General features: G+C 37.0%; 2 protein-coding genes across 3 annotated transcripts; one reads left to right on the top strand and one right to left on the bottom strand.

Moving 5' to 3' along the window:
- Window positions 1-673: 673 nt before the first annotated feature.
- LOC132278915 (transcription factor GTE9-like) lies at window positions 674-3305 on the top strand. 2 transcript variants are annotated; one of them, XM_059780822.1, is made up of 5 exons: window positions 674-1046; window positions 1804-2078; window positions 2173-2236; window positions 2522-2640; window positions 2756-3305. In XM_059780822.1, the coding sequence occupies exons 2-5, from the start codon at window positions 1830-1832 to the stop codon at window positions 2927-2929; spliced, it is 606 nt and encodes a 201-aa protein (XP_059636805.1). In that variant the 5' UTR covers window positions 674-1046; window positions 1804-1829; the 3' UTR covers window positions 2930-3305. The 2 variants fall into 2 exon arrangements, with proteins under 2 accessions (XP_059636805.1, XP_059636804.1); XM_059780821.1 differs by having other exon boundaries at window positions 675-1046; window positions 1801-2078.
- Window positions 3306-3838: 533 nt separating this feature from the next.
- LOC132277631 (codeine O-demethylase-like) lies at window positions 3839-6160 on the bottom strand. The gene is made up of 4 exons (XM_059779470.1): window positions 6081-6160; window positions 5865-5906; window positions 5388-5712; window positions 3839-4387 (listed from the first exon to the last, which is right to left on the bottom strand). The coding sequence occupies exons 1-4, from the start codon at window positions 6158-6160 to the stop codon at window positions 4043-4045; spliced, it is 792 nt and encodes a 263-aa protein (XP_059635453.1). The 3' UTR covers window positions 3839-4042.
- Window positions 6161-10083: the final 3923 nt, after the last annotated feature.

Genomic DNA, 10083 nt, shown 5'->3' with positions numbered 1-10083 from the left:
AAGGGCTTGTTTGCTAGCTCTGGAGTTAGTGTTGCTAGTATGTGAATTGGTATAAAGCTAGCAATCTGTGGGACCCAAAGGAAAGCTAGCAAAGGGCATCGCAACAGGTAACAAGTCCTTTGCGAGCCAAACAAGCCCCACATGCCCTGCAGCAATAGCTCTTGTCCTCTTTTTTTTTTTGCCCACAAGCAACGGCTCTTTTCCCTTTTTTTTTTTTTTTTTTGGTTTTTTTTCTTTACTATTTCTTTTTATATGTGATTTATTTTTATTGTAAAAAATAAATTTATGTTTTGATTATTTTATTTTATTTTTTATTTTGAAATAAATATTTATGATTTCTATTTCTTATTAGTCTTTTGAAAAAAAATTTAAAAAAATTTATCAACGAATTTTTTAAAACAAAATATCATATTGTTAGAAATGGTTTTAAAAAATACAAGCAAACAAAAAAAAATAAATATATTTTTAATATTTTTTACTCAAAATATTAAATGCATTAAAAAAGTACAACAAAAAATAATAAAGTACTAAATATTAACTAATTCATATCGTATAAATAAAATAGCAGTATATTATTGCTAGTCACATCAACATAATTGCTGACGTAACCGACAATCCAACAAAGTTTTGCTAGCATATATTGCCAGCACTTGCCCTAATCGCAGTACGTATAGCAGCGCCTCCAACTTGATAAAGCCCTATTTTCTGATAAAGCCGTACTCTATCTTTGACACAAACAAATTCAGACCTAAACCCTCGAAAATCTTTTCTTCCCCTTTATTCCTTTGCAAATCGCAATACGTATAGCAGCGCCGCCAATTTGATAAAGCCCTATTTTCTGATAAAGCCCTATTCTTTCTTTGACACACACAAATTCAGACCTAAACCCTCGCAATAGGTACAGCAGCGCCGCCAACTTGATAAGAAGGGCTTATGCTCGGTCTTCTCAATACGCCGAGGCATTTTCATGCGTCCGATGAACCAAGTTTTCGACTTCATCACAGCATCTTGAAATTGAAGTCTCACACAGTGCAGCATTTGCGAAGGTATATTTCTATTTGATTTTCTTTTGTCCTTAAGCCGATGTAAATCCAATAGTTCCCTTTGACTTCTTCTTTATCAATCGGCATAGCATGTTATTTTCTGATAAAGCCCTATTCTCTCTTTGACACAAATTCAGACCTAAACCCTCGCAATACGTACAGCAGCGCCGCCAACTTGATAAAGCCTTATTTTCTGATAAAGCCCTATTTATTGATAGAGCCCTATTCTCTCTTTGACATACAAATTCAGACCTAAACCCTCGAAAATCATTTCTTTCCCTTTTCTTTCCGAAAATCTCGTTGCCTCTCTAAACCTTTACTTTCCTTTCTCTTCCATTCCCTTTTTTGGTCGATTGATACAGATTTTCACGTCATTCGCATTCAATTCTGGTAATTATCTTCGAATTTTTGTTTATCTTCGTATTTTGCTAATTGTATGATTTCAGGGTTATATTTTAATTGATGTTTCATGATTCAAGGATGTGATTATTGATTAATTTCCAAAACCAATCACTACTGTTTCATACAATTTTTTTTTGGAAGTTGCAATTGTTTTCTCCCTATAATTAGGTTGCAATTAGGGGTTATCTTTATTTGTTCCTTTTTAATAACTCGTGTTCTATTCATTGAATTAAAAAAGAAAAATTATTATTATTATTATAACTTGGGGTTCTTATATTCATTCTTTTCATTGAATTAAAAAAGAAAAGTGATCTTTTTAATGTATTTAGTCTTGTTTGTGGTGCTAATTGTGCAGTAGGTGATTCATGCATTGTTGGTGACAAAATGGTGTCTGGGATTCGTTCGGGAAATCTGAACTGTGACAAGACAAAGAAGAAAAATGTTAGGAAAGATTCATTTGTGGAAGTATCAACTGGAAAGAAGGCGCACCAATTGCAGGGTTTCCTTCAAAATGATGCTTTCACCTACCTGAAACCAGAAAAGATCAAATTAAATATTGAAGCATTGGATGATAACACTTTGTGCGAGCTGGAAAGAATTATCAGGAGTTGTCTCGATGCAAGGGCTATCAAAGTAAGTATTTTTCATTGATTAGTTTTCAACTGCAAGGTTGAGGTTTTGCTGTTGTGGTTTTGCTCATTAAGCTTCTTGTCTAATTCTTCTTCAGGCTGGTAAAGCTGACCAGGCTAAAAGGGAGGAAAAGGAAAGAGTTGCAAGGCTGCATGGGAAAGGTAATCTTTACTATTCCATAAATGAACTCAAGTTTTATTAATTTGTGTTTTGGATAAATAAGTTTTTGGCTGAAATTGAGAAAAAAAGGATAGGATATTGGCTCCCCTATGGTTATTTTTTAGTTTGCATTAAGTATCTCAGGTGTGGAATGCTGACAGGAGCATAGGTTCCATATTGCATGAAGTGACTTTACAAGGGGAAATGAGACATTTTTCTCTTCCTTCTAATTGAAACAAAATGTCAATTCAAAATCATATTTGAACTCTTAAATTTCTTGTTTACAGATAAGGGCAGAGTTGAACCCCAAATCAGAGCCGATGAATCTTTTTCACAAAAGATAGCAGAAGCACGACAAATGATGCAGAAGAGAGAAAGAGACGCTGCCCGACTTCGTCTGCAGAAGGTTTATGTTTGTCTATTTTTTGTTCAAATTTTTTTTTTTTTTTCTTTCCTGATGTACACCTTTGAATCTGTTGCTTAAAAAGAAATTAACTTGTCTTCCCCTTTCCTCGTTTCAGTTGGAGAAGACTGTAGAGTTCGAGGACAATCTGCAAATTGTCCAATACTTTGAGAACCTTAGAGTATTTGTATCAAATAAACCGTTGGAGTTATTGGGTTTGTTTCTGAAGGAGGATGACTTCTACATGGATGAGGAGGCGATTGATGTAGAAGAGGGAGAGATCTTGGGATAAGTTTCAAACCAGAATAGCTTCCAACGCCATTCATTTTTTTCAGCAATTTGGAATCAGTTCATTCTTTACAACTGTAAAAGAAAATTTTGCGAATAGAAATGTATATGTTTACTGCTGCAGAAAACTCTGAGAAACAGGGCTAAAGCTTGCCTGAAATGGCACAAGGCTAAAGCTTGCCTCTTATGTACAGAGAGATTGCCACTGTAATTTTTTTTGGTGTTACTTTGGCAAGGTGTATTTTGACTTTTGCTAGGAGTTGACTCTTGCTTAGTTCCTAGTTGTTGAGTGGCCATGTGCCTTGTTTGTGAATTGTATAAAAGTTCACCTGTAACTAGTTTTATTTCAAGTTAATAAAATCATGACACTGTTTCTTTTCCTCTGGTTTGAAACTTTCTTGTTTGAGGCTTGATGATATGCTAGGTTGCAATTGATGCATTGAAATTCTACTGCCAATGATACGTGGATGTTGCGGGAATGAGGTATTAATCCCATGGAAGGTAGCTGCCTTGTATCTCTCACACTTCAATTAAAGACCCTTATTAGTGCCCATGGATAATAATAACTCAAGCTGGTAGGTATTAGTGGCTATGTCGAATGCAATAATTATGGCATGCTAGTTTTATGTTGTTGTCATCGTTGCACTGATTTGGTGCTCCAAAATAACCACTTTGAAGTTCGGATCAAATTAGTACCTCCATAAAGCTCTCTTGTGCTTTGGATCATGTTCACTTTCAAATTCTACCGCAATTTGTTGGTTCCTTTTGCACCTGATTACCAAATTAATGTTCAAGTCTTCGGATATATAACGTCTCAGCAGTACCATATATACATAAAAACCAATATCATTCCATTATTATGCAACCCTAAATTGTAACAAGTTTAGATACAAAACAGGATTGAATTATCCCACCATAAAATTCATCAATGTAATAGAGACTAGTATAACTTTACATACAAGAGGTACCATAATACCATTTACAAGATTTAACTCCAAACCAACAAGTACATAAAACAATTTTATTTATAACAACATTATCCCACCAGCAATGTGGTACGACTTATATACAACACATATACTCCAAACCATAATATACATCGATCACACCATTTTATTTATAACAACATTAAACAAGACACAATTTTATAAAATTTAACTTCAAACCTCAATATATTACACCATTTTATTTGTTGAGCAAGTTCATGATCACCATCAATTTCAATTTGCATTCGCTCTAAGAATGACTTTCCATTGAGCTTATGGGAGTAGAAATCTTTGACACACTTCTCCATCTCCACCCTTTTGAACAATGGTGGGTTTTCTGGGTTTATAGTACGAGCTGTAGGTCCAACCTTTGCTTGGAATTTGGGATTGAAAAACATAGCAATAGAGATCCTCTCTTCCAATGGATTTACTGTCACCCTGTGCTCAATGTTGCGATAGACACCATTGCTAAAGATCTGTACATGAACACAATAAACAGAAAGAAATTGAGAAGGCAAGCAACAAAGAGGCTGACCAAAATACAATGTTAAGAAAGACACAAATACAGCTTCATCCATGTGGTGGAGACAAGGATGCTTTGCGAGATGATAAAAATTACTAGAAAAGATGAGATAAATAACATGTGACTATGCGATGGGAACGTTAGGTATAACAAGATAAAACTACGAAAAGTAGACTTAGGGTGGTATGGTCTTATTCAACGTAGGTCCCTATATAAAAAGAGCAAGACTTGTATGTTTTGAAGGTAAGCAACAAAGAGGCCGACCAAATATGAAAATAATTAGTGTTGTTTCCTAAAGATATTTGGAATTGAAGTGTTTGGTGTTAACAAGTTAAATCATGGAACTCACACCATGGCCATATTATGATGAATATGTCTGTGGGACGATGAATAGTAGAATTTAACAACTCAAACAGTGGGAAAAGGAAAAGGAAAATTCAAATCAAACTAAAGAAGGTAGGTGAGTGTAAAAAAAGTATTAAACGAGTCTTAGCAATTAAGACCAAGGTAGGTGAGTGTAAAAAAAATTTAAAATTTATTACAGAACTTCACAAATTAAGCATCTGTACTTAATATACCAGCAATTAGTAAAGGAGCCCAGAATGTTGAAATGAGTGATGCTGCATAAGTTAATTTTAGGAAAAGGAAATTGTGATACTGCAAAACTTATGTCAGGCAGTAGTAGCTAGGTAAAAAATACAGTACTAGTCCAGTGTACGAGACTCCTATCATTGCAAGATTTAGGAAGAGTCAGCTGTAAGTTGTCTTATGTACTTGTGGAAGGCCATTTCTGTTTTGAATCTGTGACCTCTAGGTCACAAAAGAGCAACATTATAAAAGGTACTTATATATTTTAAATTGACATCCAAACCAGAAAAAGGTTCTGAAAATTTATTAGATTTAGTTTGTGATAAAGAGAACGGGGAAGGATCTATCCATGTAGGTATGCAAACCTCTACAAAGTCTCCTACATTCACCATAAAGGCACTAGGAAGGAAGTTTGTAGGGAGCCAAAATCCATCTTTTCTAACTTGGAGGCCTTCCACTCCATTGACTTGGAGAAGGATAGTGATGCCAGAAGCTTCCGAGTGCGGTGTAAAGCCAATAACCAGCTCTGGTTTTGGACATGGTAGATAATAAGTCATCCTCACTGATTGCATCCCATCTTCAAACATCTCGTCTACCTCTTCCTCATCAATCTGTAGAGCCTTTGCCATCAACCCAAGAAGTGTTTTGGAAAGTTTTTGCGACTCAGAAAAGTATGATTCCAAGGTATTCCTACAGTGATATAGATGAAATATACATACATGTAAGTATTTTACACACATAAATACATAAAATATACACATATATGTATGCATGCATACTTACATATAGTAATGCATAAATACAAATATATTATGTGTGTATGTGAGAGAGAGTGAGAGCACCTAAGTGATGAAGGGATCTTTTGCAAGTGGGGTGGCTTTCTTCTATGGTTGGGGGTTAGTTATCATTTTTTTTTTTTTTTTGATAAGTAAAAAATCATCATTATTATTATTAAACTTTACTTCAAGTGTTGACTTGGGTAAGGACTGGATGATTGAAAACATAGGAGCTGCTAGTGAGTTGCTGGGTGTTTCTTCAGAGGGGAACAGTAATCAGACACTTTCCATTCTTCAAGCAATAGTGGAAGGCAGAGAGGTAGCTGTGACTGAAGAGGTAGTGAACCCGAAGCCCTTATCATCCTAGAAAGGGGTACAGGAGATCAAGAATCTTATCTCTGAAGTCAATTATGGCAGAAAGAAAGGGGCGGTGATGGAGAAGGGAAGGACTAGGAGTCAGAGCTTGGCGAAAGGAGGAGGGGAGATCATCTTATCTTGTTTTTAATGAAGCTACGAACTATTTCTTGGAATGTTCGTGGTCTCAATGACCTGAATAAAAGGAGGATGGTAAAGGTTCCTTTGAGGAAGTGGAGGGCCCAAGTTGTTTGTTTGCAAGAAACAAAGTTGGCATCCATTTTGGATAGGGTGGGTAGAAGTTTGTGGGGAGGAAGGTTTGCAAAATGGGAGGTCTTGAATGCTATAGGTACTTCGGGCGGTATCTTAGTTATGTGGGATAGTAGATGGTTGTCTCAGTTGGATGTGTGGGTGGGGAGATTCTCAGTGTCTTGCAAGTTCAAATTGGAAGAGGGCAACTTCAGTTGGGTTTTCATTGGGGTCTATGGACCAGTTGTTGATATTGATCGGCCTTTTTTTTGGGAGGAGCTCAACCATGCTCAAGAAATGTGGTCTCTTCCTTGGTGTTTGGGTGTGGATTTCAATTCTGTTATATTCCCATTAAAGAGGTTCAGAGGAGGAATGAGGTCTTCTAAAATGGATCAGTTTTCTGATTTCATTGACAACATCTTCTCATTGATTTACCAATGAAAGGCGCAGCCTATACATGGTCAAATGGCAGGGACCTAGTCACTTTTTCAAGGCTGGATCGTTTTTTGATTTCTGGGGAGTGGGAAGAGAAATTCTCGGATGTCGTTCAAGCAGTTTTAGCACGGGTCATATCTGATCATGTTCCTTTGGTTTTAGATTGTGGAGGTTTATGTTCTCAAAGGTCTCCGTTTCGATTTGAGAATATACGGCTAATAGCAGAGGACTTCCAAGGGAAAGTTCAGTCTTGGTGGGAGGGAGTTGTTGTCATAGGCTCATCTAGCTTCATGTTAACTTTAAAGTTGAAGGCTCTCAAATTCAATCATAAGAAGTGGAATAAAGACGTTTTTGGGAATCTTGAATGGAGGAAGAATAGAGTCATTGCTGATTTTTATGAGATTGATCGCCTATAAGAGGCGGGTGGGCATGTGAAGTTTTTGCATTCTAGAAGAGCTTATTGTCAGGTAGCTTTTGCTGAGATTGCTAGTATGGAGGAGATATCTTGGCGACAAAAATCCTGGGTTCTTTGGCTTAAAGAGGGAGATCGTAATACAAATTTTTTTCACAGACTTGCTAATGCTCATAGAAGAAGTAATCATATAGGATGTATTCGGGTGGAAGGTGTAGAGATGTGGAGGGAGGAAGATGTACGAAATGGGATTGCTTCTTTTTATCAGAAGCTTTATACCGAACCACTTGCTTGGAGACCTAAACTTGATGGTCTTCATTTTGAGACCATTTCTGAGATCGATAGGAAAGGGCTTGAGATTCCATTTACAGAAGAAGAAGTTCTAAAGGCTTTATCTAGCTGTAATGGGGACAAAGCTCTGGGGCCTGATGGGTTCACTATGCAGTTTTTTATGGAAAGTTGGGCAGTTGTGAAAAACGATGTGATGGGCACTTTTCAGGAGTTTTATTCTACTGGTGCCTTTGAGAAGTCGCTAAATGCAACTTTCATTGCCCTTATCCCTAAGAAGGGAGGTGCTTCTGATATTAAAGACTTCCGCCCTATCAGTTTAGTGGGTTCTATCTACAAGCTTATGGCTAAGGTCCTTGCTCTTAGGTTGAGGGGAGTGATAGATGAAATTATATCGGACTCCCGGAATGCTTTTGTTGGAGGAAGGCAAATTCTTGATTCAGTTCCTATTGTAGGCGAATGTGTGGACTCTAGATTGAGAAGTGGTGTTCCCGGAGTCTTGTGCAAACTTGACATTGAGAAATCGTATGATCATGTGAATTGGAATTTCCTACTTTATTTGCTTCAGAGAATGGGGTTTGGAAGTAAATGGAGAAAATGGATAGAGACATGCCTCTCGTCTGTCAAATTCTCTATTCTTATGAATGGGTCTCCTGCTGGTTTCTTTGGGTGTTCTCGGGGTTTACGACAAGGAGATCCCTTGTCAATTTGTCATCCTTCCTCTTTTTTATTGTTATGGAGGGATTAAGCAGACTTATGCGAAGGGCAGATGATCTTATTCTTATTAAGGGCTTTATGGTGGGAAGAGATCCTGTCCATCAGATGGAGGTCTCTCATTTACTTTTTGCGGATGACACCCTAGTTTTTTGTGATGCTAATGTGTCTCAACTTAGATATTTGAGGTGCATCGTGGCCTGCTTTCAGGCCGTCTCTGGTCTGAAGGTTAATGTGGCTAAAAATGTGCTTGTTTCGGTTAGAGATGTTCAAGATATTTCATCTTTAACGGAAGTCCTTGGGTGTAAGGTGAGTTCTTTTCCAATTCCGTATTTAGGCTTGCCTTTAGGGGCCTCAAGAACGGTGGGGAGTTGGGACCCTATGATTGATAGGTATGCGAAGAGATTAGCAAGATGGAAAAAGCAATACTTGTCTAAGGGGGGGAAAGTTACGCTTATTAAGAGCACTTTATCGAGCCATCCCACATATTTTGTATCTATGTTCCAAATTCCATGCTCTGTTGCTGATAGGATTGAAAAAATTCAAAGGGATTTCCTTTGGGGTGGAAGAGGAGATGAATTTAAGTATAAACTTGTCAATTGGGAACAAGTTTGCAAGCCAATGAATTTAAGCTCTTTTGGAAAAATAGCTGTGGAGGTACGAAAGGGAAAGACATTGCCCTTGGCGAAGGCTTGTTTCTTGCCGATATGGGGAAGAGAGTGGTGGTTGGTCTACTCGTCTGGTTTCTCTCATGGGAGGAGCTGGGGCGTGTGATACCCCAGATTTCTGGATGCAGGTTGGCCAGGCCCACGCCCGATTACCCGAGGATATCAAACCAATTAGCAATAAACGAATACAGAATACAATTAAGATAAATAGGAATAAATAAAATTGCTGAAAAGAAACTAAAATGATAATCCAGAAATTGAAACCTCAGAATAAATTTCCATTAATAAATAAACTCTTCTGATACAACTGATCCTCCATGAATACAACTCGGGAATCCATCTAGTGGACCCCTATTCCAAACCCAACTGAAGTTAAACTAAACTAAACAAGGAAATCTAAAACTAAATATAAATAACAGTCCTATGCAGTCGGAAGAGTGAGTGACCGTTTCTGCTCAGCACGAATAAGCTCTAAAACTGGAACCGTCCAATACCTGAAAAATAATAATAGGTCAGGCTCATGAACAAGTTCTATTCTAACTACAATCTAAACAGAGACCCGATACGCAGATACATCCTAGATATCTCAACTATATCTATATAGTCCGTAAATATATATATATATATATATATATATATATATATATATATATATCTACACTACAAGACTCTCATTGGACTACAATAGGAATCTCAACCTGAATAAAAGGCAATGTGCAAAAATGTACCCAAAGGTGGGTATGAGTACCTAGACCTAACAGGGTATACCTTAACCATTTCAACCAGTTATGCATCCCAATACATATACGCTCCCTAACCAACGATCCTGAGACTCAAGCTCATATCGCGGTACCATAAATTATATATATAAATTCCCATCCAAAACAAATGTAGTGCCGCTTAACTGTTCATTGCCAAGACACGACATATAATTAGGATTTAAATTTTTTAATTAAACCCATTTCCTTCCTAATACAGAAATATAAACAAACATCCAATATGTCGTTCAATTGTTTTAGTTGACAGGACATGTAACCATGTAGGATTTAACTATTTTAGTTAATCCATTCCGTATGAATGAATAGGTAGGAATTAACGTTTTGATCTAATTCGTCCCTAATATGCCACCGTCCCATACCGGTGCATATAATGCATAGATCCATAA

Source organism: Cornus florida, unplaced genomic scaffold (genome assembly GCF_030987335.1).
Source record: "Cornus florida cultivar Cherokee Brave unplaced genomic scaffold, ASM3098733v1 CherokeeBrave_3.0.0_Hap2_Chr10, whole genome shotgun sequence".
NCBI lineage: Eukaryota > Viridiplantae > Streptophyta > Magnoliopsida > Cornales > Cornaceae > Cornus > Cornus florida.
This window is presented reverse-complemented; position numbering and strand designations above follow the sequence as displayed.

Bases quoted from the DNA above. Each gene is read 5' to 3' on its own strand.
- LOC132277631 (XM_059779470.1), bottom strand. From the start codon at position 6,160: ATGATAAGGGCTTCGGGTTCACTACCTCTTCAGTCACAGCTACCTCTC. The intron at 5,713-5,864 runs GTGCTCTCACTC...ATATCACTGTAG, and splicing joins AAGATCCCTTCATCACTTAG to GAATACCTTGGAATCATACT. The intron at 4,388-5,387 runs GTTTGCATACCT...GTTCATGTACAG, and splicing joins ATGTAGGAGACTTTGTAGAG to ATCTTTAGCAATGGTGTCTA.
- LOC132278915 (XM_059780822.1), top strand. From the start codon at position 1,830: ATGGTGTCTGGGATTCGTTCGGGAAATCTGAACTGTGACAAGACAAAG. The intron at 2,237-2,521 runs GTAATCTTTACT...TCTTGTTTACAG, and splicing joins TGCAAGGCTGCATGGGAAAG to ATAAGGGCAGAGTTGAACCC. The intron at 2,641-2,755 runs GTTTATGTTTGT...TCCTCGTTTCAG, and splicing joins CCCGACTTCGTCTGCAGAAG to TTGGAGAAGACTGTAGAGTT.